The sequence below is a fragment of the Chelonoidis abingdonii genome, chromosome 4, assembly GCF_003597395.2.
Source record: "Chelonoidis abingdonii isolate Lonesome George chromosome 4, CheloAbing_2.0, whole genome shotgun sequence".
Taxonomy (NCBI): domain Eukaryota; kingdom Metazoa; phylum Chordata; order Testudines; family Testudinidae; genus Chelonoidis; species Chelonoidis abingdonii.
Window position 1 is genome coordinate 63,937,025 of NC_133772.1, and position 22,556 is coordinate 63,959,580.

Here is a 22,556-nt window from a genome sequence, read left to right on the forward strand (position 1 = left end):
CAAGCATATCCCCCCGGAGCCTTCTTTTGGCCAGGCTAAACAAGCCAAGCTCTTTGAGTCTCCTTTCATAAGGCAGGTTTTCCATTCCTCAGATCATCCTAGTAGCCCATCTCTGAACCTGTTCCAGTTTGCATGAGGGAGAGGGTATGGGAGTCTCTGCGGGGAACTGTGACTCTCCGCCACCATGAGGCAGGCCGGGCATCCTTTGCTGTCTTGTCCCTCCTCTCCCTCCCCCACCAGGCTGTGATCTTGGGCTGCCATCCAGCATAGGGGCACCAGTTTAATAATACTGTGTAGGGCCCTATAAATCCTAAGGATGGCTCTGCTAGGGGAGAGCAGTTTCAGAACAAGATATAAAAGGAAGAAAGGCAAGTTGTTTGGGATACCGTGACTGAATGCATGCCTGTGTTTATACCCTACACACCATTATAATAATCTTTGTACAAAATATGCCTTGTATGGTATCATTTGAAAACTAATAACTTGCTCTTCAATATCATGGTTAAATCCATGTAGCAACATCATATGTAAAGTTATGAACATAAGGTGAAATCATGACTGAAGTGTGTTTACCAGACAAATTTGGGGAGTGGATAAACCTGTTTCTCACACAAAAGACAAGCTGACACCTCTAGCCAGGGGTCAAAGCTGATGCACAAATCACCTATCATGTGGGCATCCTTTGGCAAGGAAGGGGGTCAGGAACAAACAGATCTGCATCTTAGCAGCAGAAAGCAGATTCCTTGACTCCACCCTCACAGTGGGAACGAACATTATTTAGTGGTAACCCTCAGGAAAATGCATTTGAAAGGATGACAGCTATACAAGTGGGGGAAGAAACACCCCCAAGTTCTCTCTCTCTCTCTCTCTCTCTCCCCCTCCCCTAAGGCAACAAAAGAAACAGCCCCGTCCTATGGACTTTGGGGGAGAATCTGGCCTGAAATCTGATCAGCAATAATGCTGGGAATATATAGTAAGAATATCACCTTGACCAAGTCTAGTTTGTTAAGTTTAGAAAGCATCTTATCTTTATTTCTCTTGAAACCATTTCTGATTTTAACCCCTTATACTGTACTCACTTAAAATCTCTCTCTTTGTAGGTCCATAAACTTGTTTTATTCTTTAATTAAAACTAATTCAGTGTTGTCTTTAAACTGAATTCAATTTTAAAAGTAGCAAATTGTTGTATATTGATCCCCTTAGAGGTGCAATGGACCTAATGTATCTGAACTGTCAAGGAGAGTGCTGGGCAGCGCAGAACACACATTTTTGGGGGAGGTGAGGGGATTGCTGGGGTCAGAGCTTCTGGACTAGGGCTGTGGCTATACACAGACACTCAGGATGTGATCTGCATGTGGGCAGCACACTGTGGGCAGCACACTTGGAGCTACAGCAGCAAAGATTGTGAGGCAAAGTTACAGGGTGGGTGTGACAACCCCTCTCTGGTCTGGATTGCACCCCAGAATGTCATAAGTACCTTAATCAGAAGGCTGTTGATCTGCATACAGACTCAAAACAAGGATAGATATGTGGATTGATTTTTTATTAAAAAAATTAAACACAGGAGAGGGGTGCTACCTGCCCATCACCCATACTCTCTTATACCAGGCATTTAAGTGGTTCCAGTGGGCATGTTACAAGGCTTCTACCATACAACACACAACTCGGGGTAGGCTCTCCTCAGCCTAAACCCCAGAATCAGCTCCTTTGAAGTCCTAGCCCTGCCTGCACCCTGTGATGAGGACAAAGCGTGCTCAAGAGCAGGGACCTCAGCCTATTCCAAGAGCCCAAGACCCATCAGTAAAATCCCTGCAGGAACAGAGCTAAAGGAGACTCAATATGGCCCTTGCTCCAGATTAAATCCGTTGCATTGCATCAGCCTATCAGCAACTGCCCCCCTACCGGGAACCCCTCAGCAAGTGTCTTCCTCCATTGCTGCTGGGGCTGTCCCCCTTCACCCCTGGTCCCATCAAGTTCCCCTATCCACTGAGACGCATGGGTGACATTTCACAGTACAGTGACAACATGAAAGCTCATGTGAAGTTAGTTGAGAGTGGGAGGCGATGAAGGATTTAATGAGTCCTGCAGCCTCTTTGAGCAGATTATCTTACATGAAGTGACTGCAAAGCAGCTACATGGGCTCCCCAAGAATACCCCTGCTGCAGGAATTTTGCAGGCAGGCCTGCATTCCTGTTGAGACAGAAAAAGGGAGTGGTCAAGGACTCATGCAGAGGGGAGTGGTCAAGGTTCAGGACATAAATTAGAGCGTCACTCAGGGCAGCCCTGACCTGCACAAAAACAAACAATCTGGCTCCCAACAACCTTGGATTCAAGGAAATGCAAGTCATGTCCACTATCCCCACATCAACCCTGCTTGTCTCAGCACCAGCACAGGAATAAATTTCCCCTAAAGGCAAGAGACCTGAGTAGAACATACAGAACCTGAGTCTCTGTCCTGTTACACAAGCTGAACATCAGTGAAACTGCACTGACTTCAGTTGTTGAATCAGACCTCTCAGTAGTGAACAGAAGGCTTGGAAGGAAGGAAGGATGGACGGACGGACTGAGATGTAGTCAGGCATGGAGCTGTCTGGAGTACTTACAGAATATCTCTTAAAATAAAAGGTTTTGTTGCTGCACTTCTGTGCTCCTGCTAAAACAAAAAGCAGAAATACCTACTGGGCTTAAATTTCTTGTATTGTTACCTATTTAAAATTTAAGTAGCAATAGAAATTTCACACAAGGAAACCTGAACCTTGTGAAACTTCTGGGTCAAGGGTGCTCAGATAAAACATCAGAGGCCTAATTCTGTTGTCACAGCTGATTTATACCTGTGAGTAGCTCCCTGACATCAATGGAGCTACACCTGATGGACAGGAAATTCTGTACCCAGTTCTTTAGATGCTTAACTGAATTGACGCTCATAACAACTGTTTCAGTTCGGCCATTGCTAAACTGGGGGCTGATTCACCACTTTTTTACTCCACTTTTGCACTGGTGTAACTCTACTGATTACAATAAGTTTACATCACCATAAAATAGGAAGTGACTCAGTGGTGAATGAAGCCCTCACACTGCAGTGTGTGCATAAAAATCCTTTAGCTTTCTTTAAAGAACATAGCTTTCCATTTAGGCTTAAAGGTTATTTTGTGCTTTTAATTAAAAAATAATATTAGCATTTAGTTTTGTTACCCTTTTCTGTTTGAAAGAACAAAGACTAAGAACACAGCTTTACCCAGAGAGGTGTTTTGTCTTACTTACTATAATCTCAAAGGGCTTCATGTTAAAATAATCTTTCTTCAGTCACAAAACAAGTTTAATACATAGTACAAAACAGACTGGCAATAACATACTGCAGTGCCATTTCAAAAGAAGTCAAAATTAAATCCCATTTTAAGCTGATGGTACAATAAGGCCATAAAAGGTGTAAAATGGTATTTTGGTGAGTAATTACTCAAGCTGATCAAATAATTGATTTAAAACTGCTGCCTGCTACAAGTTTCACTGCACTGGAGTCATGTCAGGCCCATCAATGCCCCCAGTAACATGCATCTGCCGAACAATACAAACTTTCCAGTCACTGTTATTGTTTTTGTTTCTCTACTCCTCCCTTCTCAGCCATCTAAAATTTTACTGGTGGCCCATTGTTCCTCCAGATGGGATAGATGCACTCCAAAATCAACTGCTATTTCTCTTAATGGAGGCAAGCTCTTTCTGGTTTGTTGCTTAGTATCTCAAATCAGGGTATCAACCACTGCTCTAAAATAGACTGTGAAATAGGCTCCAACTCTGTCCTCATATGGACACTATATACAAAATAAAGTATCTGAGCCATAAAGATACACAAACAGTAATATAAAGCTAAAATGGGAAAAGTATTGGCGCAATCTGAAGGTCCACTCTTGGATTCTGTTATGACTGCCAATTTATTTTCTCCTGCAGCCTTAGTGTATTCCTCCATGGGAGTAATAATACACTTGTGAGCACAACCATTTAAAGGACATTGTCCAAAGCGTCTCAGCCAGCCTCAGAGACAAGCATGTATTTGAAAACAATTTTCTTACAGTAATTGCCATGATTATATTTCAGGTTCTCAATATGCGTAGAAGCTGCTTTACACAGCAGCACGCTCTTCTTAAATATTATTCTGCACTCAAAAATAAATGTATTATTTGGTTACAGAAACTAATTACAGTATCTCTTCACAGATTAATGGAGAGATTATTAGAGAGAAATAAGAGCATGAGAAACATTAACTCGCGAAACTTTTAAAAACACCTCTCTCTAAGATAATCATTTCCACTAAGGTGATAGATTCAATGATTTTCTTCATGTCTCCTTGTCATAAACAGATAGTAAAAGTTAATAGAACAAAAGTACTTTATATCTCTTTTGCCTGTAAAGGGTTAAGAAGTTCAGTAAGCCTGGCTGTCACCTGACTGGAGGACCAATCAGGGGACAGGATACTTTCAAATCCTGAGGGAGGGAAGTTTCTGTGTGTGCTGTTAGTTTTTGGTGGTTGTTCTCTCTGGGTTATGAGAGTGACTAGACGTGCAACCAGGTTTCTCTCCAATCTCTCCAATACAGGCTCTTATAAGTTTAAAATAGTAAGTCCTAGGTAGATAAGGCGAGTTAGGCTTATGTTTGTTTTCTTTATTTGCAAATGTGCATTTGGCTGGAAGGAGTTCAAATTTGTATTTTGCTGAAGGTTTTATTTGTCTTGCTATACGTTAGGACTGGAGGTTTCCCAGTGTCTATGCTGAAAACCGGTACCTAGTCCACTCAATTTACAAAGGTATTCTTTACTGTTTTTTCTCTCTTTAATTAAAGCTTTTTGTTAAGACCTGATTGGTTTTTTATTCCTGATGGCAGATCCCAGAGGACTGGGTCTGGATCACTAGGAAGCTGTGGGGAGAGAAGGAGGGAAGGGGGAGAAGAAAAGGTTATTTCTCTCTGTGTTAGGAGTTTACTTTCTCTTCAGGAGGTCTGGCGAGGGAAGAGGAGAAGGAGGAGGGAAGGTGAATTTTCTTCTGTTTTTGTGATTCAGGGAGTTGAATCACGGTAATTTCCAGGGTAACCCAGGGAGGGGAAGCCTGGTAGGACAACGGTGGGGAGAAGGGTTTACGTTTTCCCTGTGTTAATCCCAGCTTCTGGGTCTTGGTTTCGCCGGGCAAGGTTTTGGGGGGGACTAGAGTGTACCAGGCACTGGGATTCCTGGTTGGTGGCAGCGCTACAAGTACTAAGCTGGTAATTGAGCTTAGAGGAATTCATGCTGGTACCCCATCTTTTGGACGCTAAGGTTCAGGGTGGGGAATTATACCATGACACTCCTTTAAAAAAAATAGTTTGATGCTGAATATCGACAAATACACACATATATTCCACTGTGAAAATAGCCGATTCTTGCTTCTGTCTCTCTCAACAGCTTGCAGCAATCTGAACCCCACAAATGCAAAATCATTGGGACAAATGCTGATCTCAGTTACACTGATGTAAATCTGGGATAATTCCATAACTCAGTGGAGTTACATCAGATTTTACCAATGATCAAGATTCAAAACATTTGTATTTTTTCCTGTTCCCTATCCCCTTCACCCTCCACTCCCTGCTTTTTCCTGATCAACGTTTCACCAAAGCTTCCTTTATTCAGCTTCTTCTGATGTGAATAATTTAAGATGGGTCTTAAAGGTACATAATATTAGTAATTCTTAGCATTCAATCATGGCAATAATCGCTCTCATACCAGTGACAAGTTTAAAGTCTAAAACACAGATGAAATCCTGGTCCCATTGATTTCAGGTGGGAGTAATCCTGTTTAGGTGGAGGGCAATCCTTGGTCCCTGTGCTTGATTCATTCTGGGAGCTTAAATCTAACAAATGCACATTCCCCAAATCTGCAAAAACAATGAAAATGTTCTGGACCACGATTTTAAATAAGTTTTTCAACTGAGAACAAATGCAGTGAGCTGGGGCCAACAACTTTAGCTTCAGTACAGGGCAATACTAAGGGTTAATTCATCACTCCATATACAGTACCTGAATGTTCACTGCCAGCTTTAGTAAGTGATGTACATGTAATGTGAGAGATTTGCACCAGCTAGATTTTTCCTCACTTCCAGCTCTTGTTATGACCACCCACTAATGAGGGGAGAACAATTAATAGCTAGGATAGCTAGTGAAAAAAGAAGTAATGGGAAAAATCCCCTCACTGGAGTAGTTTCCAAGCCCCAACCACCATTGCAAAGTTCCTAATAAAAAGAGCCTAAAAGATACAAAATCTAGTGTGGTGTAGCAAGCATAGGCCTTCTAAGCCCTAAAGTCAGTGTCACTCACGAAACTTGAATATATGTGGGAGCATAAAAGACCTGTGAGATGTATTTACTAAGAGTGAAAGAGCAATATGAATTTTAGATGGTTTTAGAACTATCTTTTCTCAGCTGCCAAAATAAAAATATATAATTGTGCTTGTTTGGAATTTCTAGTTTTTTTGAAGGCTTTAGTACAAATCCAATGACACCTGTTTCTTTCAAATAAGCCCTTTACTTTTGCATATACCTTCACATATAAAAGGTGTGAATTTGTATAGATAATACAATAGAGGCAGTTTTTGTTCCCCTCCCATTTATTTCAAATTCAAATGGGAGACATTATAAAAATATTAGGCCTAGTAGACATAAGGCAGCTTGTCTACACTACATGCAATTCTGTAATGCAGACATGCATGTACAGTCAAAGGTTTCAGTTCTGACAAGTACATTCATCTCCAAATTGTGCGACTGGCTTTTACCACTCATTTATTTTTAAAATCTTCTTTTAACTGGGGATGCTGACATTTCTATATCAAAAGAGAAAACAAAGACAGTAACTAACACATGGACATACAGTGAACTTACAGAAAGGTCTAAACAAAATCTGTTGGAAAATTAGTGAATGATATTCAAACTAGGTTTTTTTTATATTGGTTGCAGCAATAGTGGCCATCAATAATTATAACATGATAATAGTATCTGGGAGGATGGGGAAAGGGACTTCAGAATAGAAAAAATGACATTTCCTTATTCAGCAAGTCTTATACCTGTGTGTTTTCATAGCTATACCTAGTTACATTTGTGACCCTTTGGGGCCATTGGCACATCACAAAAGCTAGTCTGACCTCGACCCTATCATCTCTTATACCACCTTCATGTCTCCTATTTGTCTAGCACAAATAGAACTATCTCCCAGCTTTCAACATGCCTGGAAAACATCAGCACCTGCATAAAAAGCAGCTGGCTGAAGCTAACCTCTAGAAAGAGGGAGGTGGTACAGGCACAGGAAAGAACTCACCACTAAAAACATCAGTTCTCAGATTGTCTAGATGTTCCATAGCCTACTGGTCCTTTTGAACCACCCACTGCAACTAAATATATTCAAATAGTTATGTCTGCAAACACACCTATTTCCACTTCCAACTCACTATACCAAAATGACCTATCTTATCAGACCTCAACTTTGCCAGGGTGATCCCCACATCTCTGATTCCCAAAGTATATTAATATGATATATTATTAACTAGGAATGAAAGTGCCAACTTTACAAAAAGCTACAAGTGGATTCATATGGCAGCCCACTTACTCAGCAATGCTGGCTGTTGCAAGCACATCACGCCAGTTCTCATGGCCCCATACAGGCTCCCTATTGAACTTAGGGTCAAAATAAAAGGTTTTGGTCCCTGCCAGAGAATTGGTTCAAGTTACCTGATCGACCATTTAACTCCGAGACAGAAATAGATTTTCATCTCTCTCCATTCTGAAAGCTGACCGTTTATTCCTACCCTTTGTTTCCTATCTTTTAACCAGTTACCAATCATTGAGAGGACCTTCCCCTCTTATCCCATGACAGCTTATTTTGCTTAAGAGCCTTTGGTGAGGGACCTTGTCAAAGGTTTTCAGAAAACCTAAGTACACTATATCCACTGGATCCCCCTTGTCCACATGCTTTTTGACCCCCTCAAAGAATTCTAGTAGATTGGTGAGGCATGGTTTCCTTTACAAAAATCATGGCGACTCTTCCCAACAAATTTTGGTAATCTATGTCGGACAATTTTGTTCTTTACTATAGTTTCAACCAGTTTTCTTGGTACTGAAGTCAGGTTTACCAGCCTATAATTGCTGGGATCACCTCTAGAGCCCTTTTTAAAAATTGGCATCACATTTGCTATGCTCCAGTTATTTGGTACAAAAGCTGATTTAAATGATAAGTTACAGACTACAGTTAGTAGTTCTGCAATTTTCAAATTTGAGTTCCTTCAGAACTCTTGGGTGAATACCATCTGGTCCTGGTGACTTATTACTGTTTAGTTTACCAATTTGTTCCAAAGCCTCCTCTAATGACAATGCAATCTGGGATGATTCCTCAGGTTTGTCACCTAATAAGTATGGCTCAGGTTGGGAATCTCCCTCACATCCTCAGCCGTGAAGACCGATGCAAAGAATTCATTTAATTTCTCTGCAATGGCCTTATCGTCCTTGAGTGCCCCTTTACAGTGCTCTTCATCTGTCCACTGGCCCCACTGGTTGTTAGCAATTTTTGTAAAGTACATCAGAAGCAATTAGTTTTTGAGTGTTTGGCTAGCTGTTCTTCAAATTCTTTTTCGGCACCAAGACCTCAGATGTCAACTGTTCATTTGGGAGGAGTTGAGTAAGAACTGGGACCCTCTAAAGGTGGGAGAGTGGAAAGGCATATGATTTAAATGGAAAAAAATATTAAATGCCTGGATTCACAAACTTTTCTGAGCAAAATACTGCATGTTTGTGTATACTGAACAGCAAATAGCTATTTTCCAGGTAAATAAAGCAGCAATTGCAGAGCAGTCTGTATTCACTATGCATTTACTTGGAGTGATGTGCGAAAAAATACACTCATTCCAGACTAACTGCAGAGAGTCAACAGAAATCACTATGTTGGTATGGATTTTCATTGCGTTAAATATCACAAACTGGACAGTCTGCAAAGTCAGAGATCCTCAACTCAATGGCAATAAGGAAAGCAGGAATATTGGAGTTTGTTTTGTTTTTACAACCTCACACTATCTGGGCACCATGGTTACAATGTCATTTCTAATGCTGCACCGTTTCCATTAAGCCAAATATCCTTAACCAAGAATAAAACAAAAGACATGAGACTAGATTTTTCTGAGAGGGTCCAGGGCCATATTTTCAAAAGACCTCAGCACTTAAAATCAGGTACCTAAATAAGGAGTCTGATTTTCAGAAGTGCTCTGCTCTCCTTTGTGATACTCATGGCCAGATTTTCAAAGGTGCTCATCAGTCAACATGAGGAGGAAATCTGGCCATTTATTTTTATACCAAAATAGGAGCTGAGCACTTGGAAAAATCTGACACAGATTGGAGGTGCAGAGCACTTTGAGTATTCTGGACTAAAGGGTGGGTCCAGCCCCTTCCATCTATATGGAAGTTTCAATACAAGAGAACAAGGGAAGATGTCAGGAACTCATGCATTTTTAGGGGCTCTGTGTGGGTAGATCTGAACTAGGACTGGTGGATCTCCTGTCCATTGCCCCAACAGAAAGTACAATGGCCTTTGTAGCTATTTCAGTACTGATGATGAGTATTAAATGTGAAGCTGATCCATTTCAGCAATGAATACCACTCCGGGACTAGGATTTGTCTCCTCTTGAAGAAATGTTACCTTTTAAGACCTAGGAAGTGAAATGTGAGCAAAAAATAGGATTGCCCCTCCCCACACACACTTGGAAACTTCTGTTTGCATATTCAATAGATATTAATTTGCTGTACCAGGAGGAACAAACTACTCTCCCTTAACAACCAATCTAAAGCTACCTCAAGCACATCCTTTACTACCACCTTATCGATTCAATTTCTCACACTTTTTTCTTCTCTCATTTACATTTCAGTAAAGTCTCACTTTTCTCCTGCCCAATGCCACAAGCTAATCTGTAACAAACAGAAAAGTCAGTCCAAAATTATGAAGCAGGGATGGGGAAAAAAAAAATCAAGAAGATATACATGTTGTACACAATTTATTACCTTGACTCCTACCATCATAGGTTCAGGAGGTTGTTACTGTTCACCTAGCAATTCTAAGTTAGGGATCCACAGAAACTGCCTCTACTGCTGTCACTCCTGTGGCCCATGTCAATGAAGCCACCTAAGCACCTGAAATGTAGCACCAAATACTCTAATCCAACTGCCATATAGTACTCTAAAAGATATCCTGTTGCTTACCAGCAGCAATAATGATGAAATAATTATTTTCCCTTCTCCCACTACTGAAGCAATTATCAAGAACCGTAAGAGTTATTGAAAGTATGATAGGTTGTAACAGATACAGCAGCAGTAATTACAGTGGTCACCCACTACACCATAAACCCACGTATGCCTTATTCAGAATAGAAGGCATTCTAATACCGGGATGGGTGGCTGGATAGATAGTGGATAGATGGTGGAGGAAGTAACATCAACGAGATCACTCTTTTCTGAGTGAGGGTGTGTTGGGCTGGAGGAGTTCAAAAATATGGCAAAAAATAGGAGTAAAGTTATGCTGCTGTTCAATGTACAGTCAAAAGGAAAGAAGCATGGTTTGTTGTTATCGCACAGGATTGAGGTTCAGTGATATGGGTTCAGTTGACAACTCTGCAAAAGACTGACACACCTTGGGCAAGTCACTTAACTTCTATGTGTCTCAGTTCCCCATCTGTAAAATGAGGATAACGCTTCCCTTCAGCAGAGGGGTACTGTGAGCATAAATGAATGAATGTCTGAGAGATACTCAGATGATACAGTGATGGGGGCATGTAAATAGATATAAATATAGTTCAGTGCTCTCGCTCAGAAATTACAGGGTTAATATACACCATCTGGAAACACTACAGCCTCACCTTTCTCAAGGAGCAGGACCACCTCTGGATGCAGCATTTAATTGATCTCCCACTAGCCTTGTGTGCCAACATAACGATGGTCTCTATCACTCACAAATCCTATGGACATATCAGCTGCTTTTTCCTGCTAACAGGGTAGTTCCTGTCCAAGATTACTTGTCTCCAGAACTTTCCTACACACCAAGCCTGCCATCATAGGAAAGAAAGGGCACTCATGTACTCCAAGATTGTGGCCTCAGAGAGCAGCCTTTGGGTAGTCAGCACTATCTGATACCAAGCATGTCTGAGGCTTGTTTTTCTACCTAGAAGAGCAGGAAAGGGCCCTTTCTAGTCACTTTCATCTTCCAGTAACAGCATAATGAATGTTTACAACGCAGGGAAGATTTTAATTTAGGAGAAACGTTTTAAACATTTTGCTTTTATCATCAATCTAATAAACTCTAGGGCATCCACAGTTAACATTCTACCAAATTTAACAGTGGGAATACTTCAAATGTATCTGCTGAAGGAAAAAGAATACTCCAAGCACCACCTACGTATTACCTAACAATAGACACCAAAGCAAACAAGTGCTGTGAATACTGATGAGCAATGGAGAGAGCAAATTCAACCTTTAAGGGTATGTCAACACAGCCATTAAAAAAAACATGACTGGTCCATGACAACTGACTTGGGCTCCTGGGACACAGGCTAAGAGGTGTTTAACTGCAGTGTAGATGTTCAGTCTTGGGCCAGAGCCCAGGCACTAGGACCTGTGAGGTTTGAGGGTCACAGAGTTCAGACTCCAGCCTGAGCCTGAATGTCTACACTGCAATTAAACAGCCCTTTAGCTCGAGCCCTGTGAGCCTTAGTCAGATAGCACGGACCAGCCGCGGGTGTCTAATTGCAGTGTGGACACATCCTGAAGGTAGTAAGGTGGCAAGGTGGCACTTCCAGTGAAAAGGCCTACCAGCCATTGGATAAAGGTTCTTGTGTACTGCAAGGTAAAGGGAATTCAACAGACTTCTACTCCTTCTGCCACTTCTAGAAGCAGAGATATAACAGATCAAAATATGTACCTTCACTAGCAGCATGCCAGCATTTCTCTATCAAAAATTACCAACCAACTTTCATCCCCTCACAAGTCACTGAGGTAGTGTTTGTTCTTCTGAAGAGAATTCCTGACTGCTTTGCAATAGCAATTTAAGATTGATGTGGAATTGTGCTATTAAAAATACTATCATCCATTCCCCTGCTATTAAACTAATATGACTTTACTGCTGTTATTTGTACACCCATTTAATGATTTTCTTTATTAGCAACATTGTTATTAAACTGCATTTTGCAGTGCTTATGGACATGGTGCTGAGTGTCACATCCTATTTCAATCAAATTACAATGTGTTTTGATCTCGCTCAGACTGTTTATACAGAAAAGGATTTGCCACCACAGGATCGGGACAGCTGAGTCTCATAACAGGCTTCCAATAACCAAGCAGAGACATAGTACCATGAACATTGTTCTAGGTGAGTTTAGAGGAAAATATAAACTTTCATTATGACGGGTGAACCTCAACTATCTAGGGCCAGTGCCTGAAGTTCAGACTTGGACAAAATGCTCATTGAAATCAAAGAGTTAAATATCTGGCCTTTGGAGGAAAGATTTAAATAAGCACGCAGAAGAGTGAGCACTTACCTGAACTTATTCAAAACCTCATTTGTCAATATCAGATGGGCTAGAAATCTTGTGAAGTCTCCAGCACTTACTACACAAATCTGCAGCTAACTGGTAGAGGCGCACGCTTGCACCCAAATAGATCACTGGGACTTCACAAGAGACCTCAGGAGTGCCTACATGTTGTCAATTAGAGAATCGGGGCCTTCGATTGCGAGCTTTTTGAAGCAGAGACTGTCTTCATATGTATTTGCATAGTATCTAGCACAATGGGGCCCCATTCCTGACTGAGGCCTCTGGATGCTACTGCAATATAACATTTTATAAATAATATTTGTTCATCCTTCCTGATGCATAGGAAATACAAGAACATATTTTGGTCCTTCCAAAAGCAGGAAGTGCAAAAGCATGTAAAAACTGACAACGAAAAGAGTTATCCAAACTTTTGCAAACTTTTTATAAAGTCCCCTTGGGTACACTTAGAGTTGATATTTTTATAGAGTTGCTGGTCCCTCCTCTAATAAGCCTCATCCTGGAGTTGTTATTCATGCAGTAGCTAGTGAAGTCAGTGGTGCTTATTACAGTAGTAAATACATCTTAAATCAAACCTCAGATGTTTGCAATTGTTCATAGCCCCAAATAATCATCATTTAGAGAAATCACTGGGATTTGAGAAACATCAAAAATAAACAAAAAGGACCTATTAAAAAATAGGTGCTTCAACAGCTTTAGGTTTTCTTTGCAGTGACACATCATGGGACAGATGCTTAGCTGGTGCATATCAGCACAGATCCAGCTGAGGATCTGGACTCCTATATTTAGGAAAAATCTACATATTTCAGTTAATAAACTGTGCAGTAATCACCACACCTGAAACTTTGTTCTGGGACCAAATCCCTGAAGTAAAATCAACATGCAGAGGCCTCACAAAACTGTAACAATAAAGTGATACAAGGAAGATGACATCACTAAATGCCAAAGAGAAATAAATAGCAATTACTTGAGGAGAAATGTGGGCAGTTGCCCACTGACTTCAGAAACCGCCAACAGGTTACACAGAGATTGCCCTGAATACACGACAATTTGAGAGGAAAGCACTTCTACAGAAATCTCATGGTAGAAAACTTATTGCTACTCATGATCTTTTCTTTGCCTAAGCTAAGCAGTTTCACACAGCAGGATAATAGGTTCCTCTTTTTGCTAAAGCAACTGTTCCTGCAAAGCTGTTCTGTTTGGGTTCCAGCCTACACATTAACCATATGTCTGCAAGAACTACTAAATGCAACATACAGAACAGCCTTCTGATGAAACAGATTAAAGCACAATCTCCTCCCAGTTAATGACATACTGATAACACTGTATTGTTTTTTTAACTTCCATCATGATCGCAAGAAAATCACTCCAACTGTGATTTTCCTCAGAAAAAACTGAGGAATAAAAAAATTGCTCAAATATAGCGTTCCATTGTTACAGGACATTTCCTTTCGTATACCTCCAAATCCCCATTTTTAGAGTCCCACTTACTTTTCTGTTGAATGGAACATTCAGCATGGTTTCAGAGGAACAGCATAAGTAACAGCTGCATTGTACAATCTATGATTCAAAACCCTGATATTAAAAATTGAAATGGAATTTAGATTGAAATCTCTCTGCCTGAATGTTGATTCTTATTGACTGTAATCATTGCATTTGTGTGCTATTTATTTTCAACATTAGGTCACATAGGACTGTAACTGATCATGTGTCACTCAAATCTAAGTTTTTTTATTTTTTTTTCTGGAGTTACACTGATCACATGTGGCATTCAGATGTCGACTTCAACTTTCTATTCATATCTTGGCAAATTGCAGTGGGGAGTAAAATCCAATTTTAAATCATGAGCTATTTACTGAAGTTCACAAATGTATGCAAGCACTGCTTTTCTTGTTAAGCTGACAGATTTCCTTTTTAATGCTTCTGGGCCAGATCCTTGGTTGCAGCTTCAGATCTGCCCCTTTATCTTTGCCAAAGTATATTAGTTTTTTATGAAATACAGAAATGCGATAATTCTCATTCTTTCCCTCATTTTAACTAACAGATACATTGGCTGCCAATGTATCCCTCATAAAGCATTTCACTCAGAAGCTCATTTAAAATAAAAAATTACATCTGGAAAAGTTGGCTCTCAGTTCCCCCCTTTTAAACTCAACTCCAGTGTAATTTAGCAAAAAATGTACAATTTTAAGATAAAGTAAAATTATTCATCTGAATTTCACAAGACTGATACTGAATGTTTCTTCAATCTACTTATTATATCAAAAGGGATCCATGGATAATTACTGAATCACAACACAAAGACTCAAAAGAGAATTGCAAGTTATTTCAAAGAATACTGGTGTTATTCACAGTGATTGGGACTGATGAATATTAAAACCTAAATAAGAAATATTAAAAAAGACATGAAGATGAGTAAGACATTCCACCACTCTGGCATATTTCACCTACATTCAAACCTTTGGTAAGCCTGCAACTTCACTCTCTGCATTCTGACCCACTTCTTCTCTCACACACCTGCAGCTGTGAGGTACTCATGTTCAAACATGAGTTAAATATGAACTCCCACCATCCCTTAGATTAGGGGGCAGTTAGAGCTTAAAATGGGAAATTATCACCGATAGGAGTGTTATATGCAGATTTTATTGCAAGACACCAGGAATAAGTGGATCGACGTATTTCCCTGATACACACCGACATACACATTGTGATTACATGCGCCAGGGACATAGAAGTTTACTGAGTACTTATTAACAAACAGAGAGATGTCAGTTATTTGTTGATAAGCATCAGGATGATAGAAAGCTTCTGTCAACAGCAGTGTCATTTAAAAATGACATACGTGGTCTGTACACAGTATGAACTTTCCATCAGTGAACAATGTGACAGTAGGATAGCGCGTTGTAGCTTTACCTTCCCTTTGCTGCACATGCTATGCCTCTGGCATTGTGAAAATACTCTCTCCTAGGAAAATTTATATATCTCAGAATGCTGCATAGTCAGCCCCAATTTTAACCTGTAATAGACAATGTTCCTATTTTCCCCATGGCTTATCGTACTCACACAGTACACAGTAATGTTTCTAGATTTCAATAACTTTTTAACATGTTTTCAGGCATCCTGCTGCCACTGCAGCATCTTTCCTATGTCTAAGATGAAAAACAATAAACCTTAAAATAGGCAATGTTCAGATGTAAAATCCTCACTGCAGTAAGACTGTTCCAATGTTTATTTTATTTTTGCACTCTGATGGGGAAAACATTCATTATGATCTCAATTTCTCTTCTCTAGCTCCCTGATTTGCACTGATACACATTCCCCTTGTTATAATTGCACTGTATATCAAAGCTTATTGCTGTGAAACATTTTGTTTCATCACAAAAGCTTTAGGTTATTGTAGAGCAATCAGCTTTCCTATGAAAAAGGTAAGGGCATAAATAAACTGGAGTAACCAAGTAAAGACTCAGAATCTCCCGAAGTATCTGGGGTGGAGGTGAGGGGAAATGGAATAATTTGAAGAAGAAACACTCTGAACTTATAACCATGGAAGAAGCTGGAATGTCTCTGATTTAAAAGAGAAGAATGAATCTTAAAGATGAACAGCAGACAAAACAAGAGAACTCCAAGTAAAATAGCTTTCTGTACTCACCTAGTGCTGAAAACTAGAACAGGGAAAAAAGGCAGCAAGTAACAAGCTGAGATGAATTTCATATTGTAGATTGTCTTTTGTTTTTTTTCCTGTTTCTTTCTCTGTATCCTCTTCTCTCTCTCTCACTGCTTCTGATTTCCACAGCTGCTCTTCTCAGAGCAGCATGCTCCAGTGCGCAAAGGTCTGTAGATCTGGAAAAGGAGACAGACCAACAGACTGACTAATGAAGGGAGCTTAGAGTGGGGTTTGAGCTTCAGGAGTGATGTCACAGGCAATGGAGCTGCTGCTGCAAGCCTACTGCCTGATAGGCTGTGATTATTCAACACAGTGACTCTATTGATGTCCTGAAGGATTTGTTAGTACTAACAGTTTAAGTGGCAACTAGGGAAGGAAAACACAGTGGTTGGCACTTAACTCTAAGGTTGTAAGAGTGCATCTCTGACTTGTAGATTTTGCCTGGAAGAGTGAAGAAAAACAAATACATAACAAATCTACTATAGTTATAAGTTGTATTGCCTACCAGAAGGGGATCTATACAAAGTTCATTGTAGAAAAGTAGGTATTACTTATTTAAAGCAACAGACAATCAGCCTGATGCATCCTGCCTAGAAAAGCAAAGTAGAAATTAAACCTTATTGTTCTAAGTTGATATTCATACAATCACAGCTTGATGCTAGTAGTAAAATGAGAAGAGGAAATAGGTTTATATATTTTGAAAAGCTTACGTCATCATTACAAAACCTTAATTGTCAAGAGAAACTCTTAAGAGGCTTCAGATTTAGGGTTTTTTTTTATTCTCCTGTCTGTGTTTATGGACTTTCTAATCTTGATTTAAACAAGTCAGTGGTTAATAGAGGTGCTTTCAGATTTTAATCTGCTATTTCTCTCTTGGGGGTTAAAGTCATCAGGTGGTAAGAATGAAGTCGCTTACTTTCTCTTCTCAAATAATGTGTGTCAGAAACAAAAAAGTCCTAAATGTCCTTACCCTGCAAGAGATACAGACTACAGTGCACAGCACGTAATAAATGTTCAGCATATAAAGTATGGCAGAAGTGCAGAATTTAAACAAAGTAGTTTTATGTAATGAGAACAGCTTTTTGGTCACAAGGAAAGGGAACTCGAGTTGTTTCCATACTTACTTGCTCATGTAAAAGGGGTCTGAATTTTTAAAAGTTCAATAATGTATTACAGAGGGAAGCTTTCAAATTTTAACCTACATTTCTATTGCTCCCGGTTGGAGCTATTGGAACACCATTACAATAATTACAGATCCACTAACCGCAGTGAGTGGGCGCTTGGACACAATACCAACCTTCAGGGAATTAGTCAGACTTTCCCAACACACACAAATAAAACCAATACAATCCAACTCACTTGTGAAGTGTGTGTCATTTGAGAAATAAAACAACAGCACACACCGATTAAAAAAAAAAAAAAAAAAACGGAAATTTGACCTCTCCCCCAGTCAGTGTTTCCTAGTAGTAGCTTCCTGGTTCAATATGGTTGGTCCTCAGTTCAGCACGATTCTCCACAGCTCAGGAACTACATTAATTTGAGGCAATATTTTTGTAGTTTTCCACATTACATACCACTACCAAAGAGGGTCATGTTACCATGGTTACTCATGATTGGATAGTAAAAAGATTATAAAAAGCGCAGCCTGCCTGTCAGTTTCTCACCCAGAAAATGCCAAACTTTCCAGGCTACCACCTCACCTACAGCCATATGCCAATAGTTTAATCCTTCCTTCATCCCCTTACATGCATACAAAGGGGACTGATGAAAGGGCAATGGTGCCTCAGGGGAATGCACCAAAGCCGGATGAGCCTGGAGTGAGCTTTTGGAACCTCATGTAGTTCTACAACCCGAACAATTCTTTCTGAATTCTGTAACTGAATTCTCCCTCTTCACAGAAGTTGCATCTTTTGTGGGAAATTACAGTGCCAGAAGTAGTCTTTTTTTCTTGACATTTTGGCCATGCTGTCACGAGAGAGATCAAATCCACAAATGGCAAATCAGTATGCGACAGAGATTGTATTGTATAGTTACACAGAGGTAGTGTAAGTAACCATCATTCTACCACTTGTACTCAGCACTCTGGCTTGCATTTGCTACATCCTAACCAGACAAAACTACTGAATGCAGAGATGCATGAAAATAGGTTCTGTGTCTAACTAATGATGCGTTTGTGCAGTGTCAAGCACAACAGGGCCCTTCCCTTTCATAATACAAATAAATAAGTAATGACTCCATGAAGGTATTTAGTCAGATTAACCAGCAATATCCTCTTAAGAAGCTTGGAGGTCATGGGAAGCAGACTGACCGATGCAGGCTGTCCTCCTATACCTATAGTAAAGAATATCTGAGGTGTGTGGGGGGGGGCAAATGAGGGACATTGCTACTCTACAGATAGGCTGAGGCGGGGATGTGGGGAGAGGGAGCCCTTGTTACATGATCCAATAAATCCTTGGCATCTGGGGAAGACAGACATCCTCCCCTCCCACAACCGTAGTACCCCAATGTAAACAGTATCCTGGTGTACGTTAGTCACACCTGTTCAATGCCAAACTGGGAACTCTGGAGAGTACCATCCCCCAACTACCAAGCTCTGTCCCCAACCACCCAGAGTGTTTTGCAGAAAGCCCGTGTACCTAAAATAGAGCTCTGTGCATGGAGAAGTCTCCAGCACTCCCAAAAGAATTCTGCATATACATGCCCTGCGCAAAGCTAAAGCCCCAGACATTAAGGGGGTCACAAGAGCAACTAATGCAAACCTGTAGCCAACAGTCTCCCTAAAAGACAGCTTTTGCATGCACAAAATGGTTAACTATGGACATAAATGTCAGCTGTAAATGCAGGTGAGAGCACAAGAGAATCCACATTTTTGCAGGCAAGTCTCTTGTACTGTCCTTGGGAAAATTTGGCCCTAATATTCAGATGCTGCTGTTATATGCACAGCCTTCTTGATTTAAGCCACGTAAAACATGGAGAACCGACCTTGTTTTTCCACCTTTCATTGTGCTATATATCTTTTAATACTTGTCATTTTAACAGCAGTATTAATTTTTTAAAATAATTAATACCTATTTTTATAAAATAAATTGCAGATGGCTTCTGATTGTCATTTGATTTATTAAAAATAGCGTTTTCAATGTGCAAAGAATGATATAAATGCTGCCAAATATTTAATTAACTTATAATAATTGGATTAATTAAAAACTATTAAGGGGGAAATATTCTATACAAAGAAATCCAACATGCCCAAGTTTGAGGAAATCAAGGATTACCATTCCATGGCTGGAATTATGCACAGTCCTATTAAATAAAATAATTGCAACCAGTCTGGCGAGTAAAAGTTCTTCTGATTATATGGTCCTTTGCCAATACTCATATGTCCTGAATATAAAATAACTGAACAGGAAACAACTATACAATAACTTCCAGTAATGCAGTAATTTTATTTTCATAACACCAATGAAACTTATTGTCACACAAATTCCTGCAGACTTGGTTACGCACACTGACAGTTTGGAAGCATCATTCTGTACTTTGTTAGATATTTGAGGGAAAAGATGAAGCTAGAGATCCCTTTTTGAAATATAAACACATCTTTCCCATTTAGAAAGACATCCATGTCTTTTTACATTATCTAATACAATGAAACCTGGTCTTTAGTGGATACTTTGAGAAGCTACCATAGTAATAGAGAATCTATCAGCTGTTAAAAATGATATGAGCAAATGTACAAGAGAGAAGTGGAGGAAAACAGATTACATAACAAAATATTAACATATCTTGCTGCAGAATATTTATCTCAAACCATTATTTCTAGTGTTTGGGCTATGCCATTTCTGTGCAAATTTCACAACAACGTAATAAACTCTACCACCTCATTCTTATATAGCACTTTCCATCAGTAGATTAACAAGCTTTTCAAAGGGGTCAGTATCATCATCTCCATTTTACAACTGGGGAAACTGAGGCACAATAGGACGCTGGTAGTCACAGTTCAATGCTCCATCCACTGGGAAACACTGCCTCCCATATACCATAGTACCACTGTGTTTCACAGAAAGTGAGCTGATATTTTGAAACTGATGAACTATTACACAGAATCTAAAAGATTCCTCTTTTTGACTCCTTACAGGAGGTGAAGTCCTTTTAACATTCCACGTATCTCTGTTTTACTGGGACAAAGACACACATGTAAAATTATACAAACTAGTAGCATAGCTAGTAATAATGATAAAATATTCCAAATAAGAGGAGGTTATTGATTCTCTTTAAATAGAGCAAATAAAAAGGCCACAAAGGACAGAAGTTTGAATGGTTTTAGTTGGGATTTCTATCATGCATTTGAAGTAATGTTCATTAATGATATCTGACAATAGCCACATCCTTATTTCTGGTCAATTAATGCGACAGCTTCAAGTTGTTTTGCATTCTTGAATAGATCATAGTATTCTGCAAGTCTTCTCTCCAGTGAAGAATGAATGAATGAAAGAGATTGATTTAATGGGCACTGTGGTTGACAACAAGACACAGTCGGCCCATTGAACAGTGTGCTTTACGTGTGCTTCATGATACATGTATAGAACATTGAAAATCAGCTGGTTCTCAGTGAACAGAAGCAGATAGTCACAAGTGAGTGCAAGCAGCAAGAAGTGGGTTCTGTTTTCGTGTATTACCAATCCATGTCCTTTTTTCCTATCCACCAGCAACCCTAGATTTCCTTCAACATTTCATTTTGTCACTTTCTATCCATCATTCTAGTGACAGGACCCTTTGGTGTTGCATAGTAAACTGTGAGAAGTTTGCAATACGGTAATGACCTAAATGCTTGCTATGCAGCGCTAAGTGCTCCCAACCCGCACTGAAGTCAGTAGGAGTCAAGGTGTATTCATAGAAAGGGCCTCCAAGATGTGACCCTCAGGAGCATTGAGGCATTGTGTTAATGTGGTGCTTTGTTTAAGCTATTAATAAAGGTGCTCACTAGATCCCTCACATTGTCATTGGTCACTATGGCATTATTTATTATTGTTTTTTGTTGTCCTTCAGACAGTTTTCTTTTTGCGCAACGGTGTTCACATTCAAGACAATCTGGTTGATTTAAAGTAAGCGTCTGAGAGACATAGCATCAGATGCTTTACTAGAACCCAAATATAGTCCATCTATGTGTTCCCTTAATCTAATAATTTTATAATTCTATCAAAAAGCAATCAAGTTTGTCTAGCATGATTCAGGGTCCTACATAGGAAATGTTTAAAGTCACATAGTTAAGCCAATCAGAACTTGAGATTCAGCTCTAGAAAGAGATTGAGAGGACACACCATGACTACTTTCAAAGTATTAAAATGTCTAATTTAAATATCACATGCAAAAACAATGTTAGAATAGCAACAAAGCACACATTGATACATGCTGCTTCATTTTTTACACAGCTAGGAAATTGATGCAACTGCCTCGGGCTTGTACTTCACTATCCCCAGTACAAAAAAATCTTGGCTATCACATTTATTTATCAGCTTAAATCTCAACAGAGGCAGCCATAGAGGTCACTTTCAAAAATTGGCGAGGTTATACATCATGTAATAATTTAACTAAGGGCACCCTTTCAATATAAAACTAATAGGTTCAAAATTAAAGATCGGTTCAAAAATAAAGTGCACTTGGATAAAGTTTATCTTTAGCAAAATGTGTTAGATGCACACACAAAGTAGTTTATATGAGTTTGACAAAGATCTGAGAGAACCACATTGTAGCTTGTAAATGCATATTACATAAAGTTTATGTTTGATATGTTATCTCTATATATTTCACTGAAACTTATTCTTTAAAAACATGCATTGCAAACAGTATGTGTGTCAGGTTGGTGTATACTGTAGCACATTCACAAAATGTGTGTACACAAACATATATAATTTTCTTCCCTCCTGTCAAAAGCCAGCTTTTCCTTCTCTTCTCAGTATTTGTAGTGATGAAGTTTTGTACTGGCAGCAGAACATTTCTTTTCTCTTTTTTTTTTTTTTAGCACCTCCACCCCACCCCCAAAAAAAGATGGTCGAAGCAATTTAAACTACCAAAGAAGAGAGTCTTATCAGTCCTGTCTCGCCCATATAATCTCAAATCCTTTAACTCATACCTCTAAAGCAATTTTTAACTCAGTCCTGAAATTCCTCTGAGCACAGGCTGGAGAGCAAACTAAATGTATACCATATCTTCATAACTTTTGAAGGAGGAAGATAATCTAATGGACACTAAGGATTTCATGATTATTTCATTTAAAGTTTCACAATCATGCTATCAGAAAAAAAATAAGTA

General features: G+C 39.5%; 1 protein-coding gene across 5 annotated transcripts in view; it reads right to left on the bottom strand.

The window, feature by feature from the left end:
* Positions 1-16,502, bottom strand: part of LUZP2 (leucine zipper protein 2) — a 373,209-nt gene extending 356,707 nt beyond the window's left edge. For 2 of the 5 annotated variants that reach the window (XM_075065232.1, XM_075065233.1), the window contains exon 1: positions 16,236-16,501. In XM_075065232.1, coding sequence (XP_074921333.1) covers positions 16,236-16,297 — 62 coding nt within the window. In that variant the 5' untranslated portion in view covers positions 16,298-16,501. Of the gene's footprint in view, positions 1-16,235 lie in introns of all 5 variants that reach the window. The other 3 variants (XM_032803715.2, XM_032803713.2, XM_032803714.2) reach the window with 3 other exon arrangements.
* Between the last annotated feature and the right edge of the window lie 6,054 nt (positions 16,503-22,556).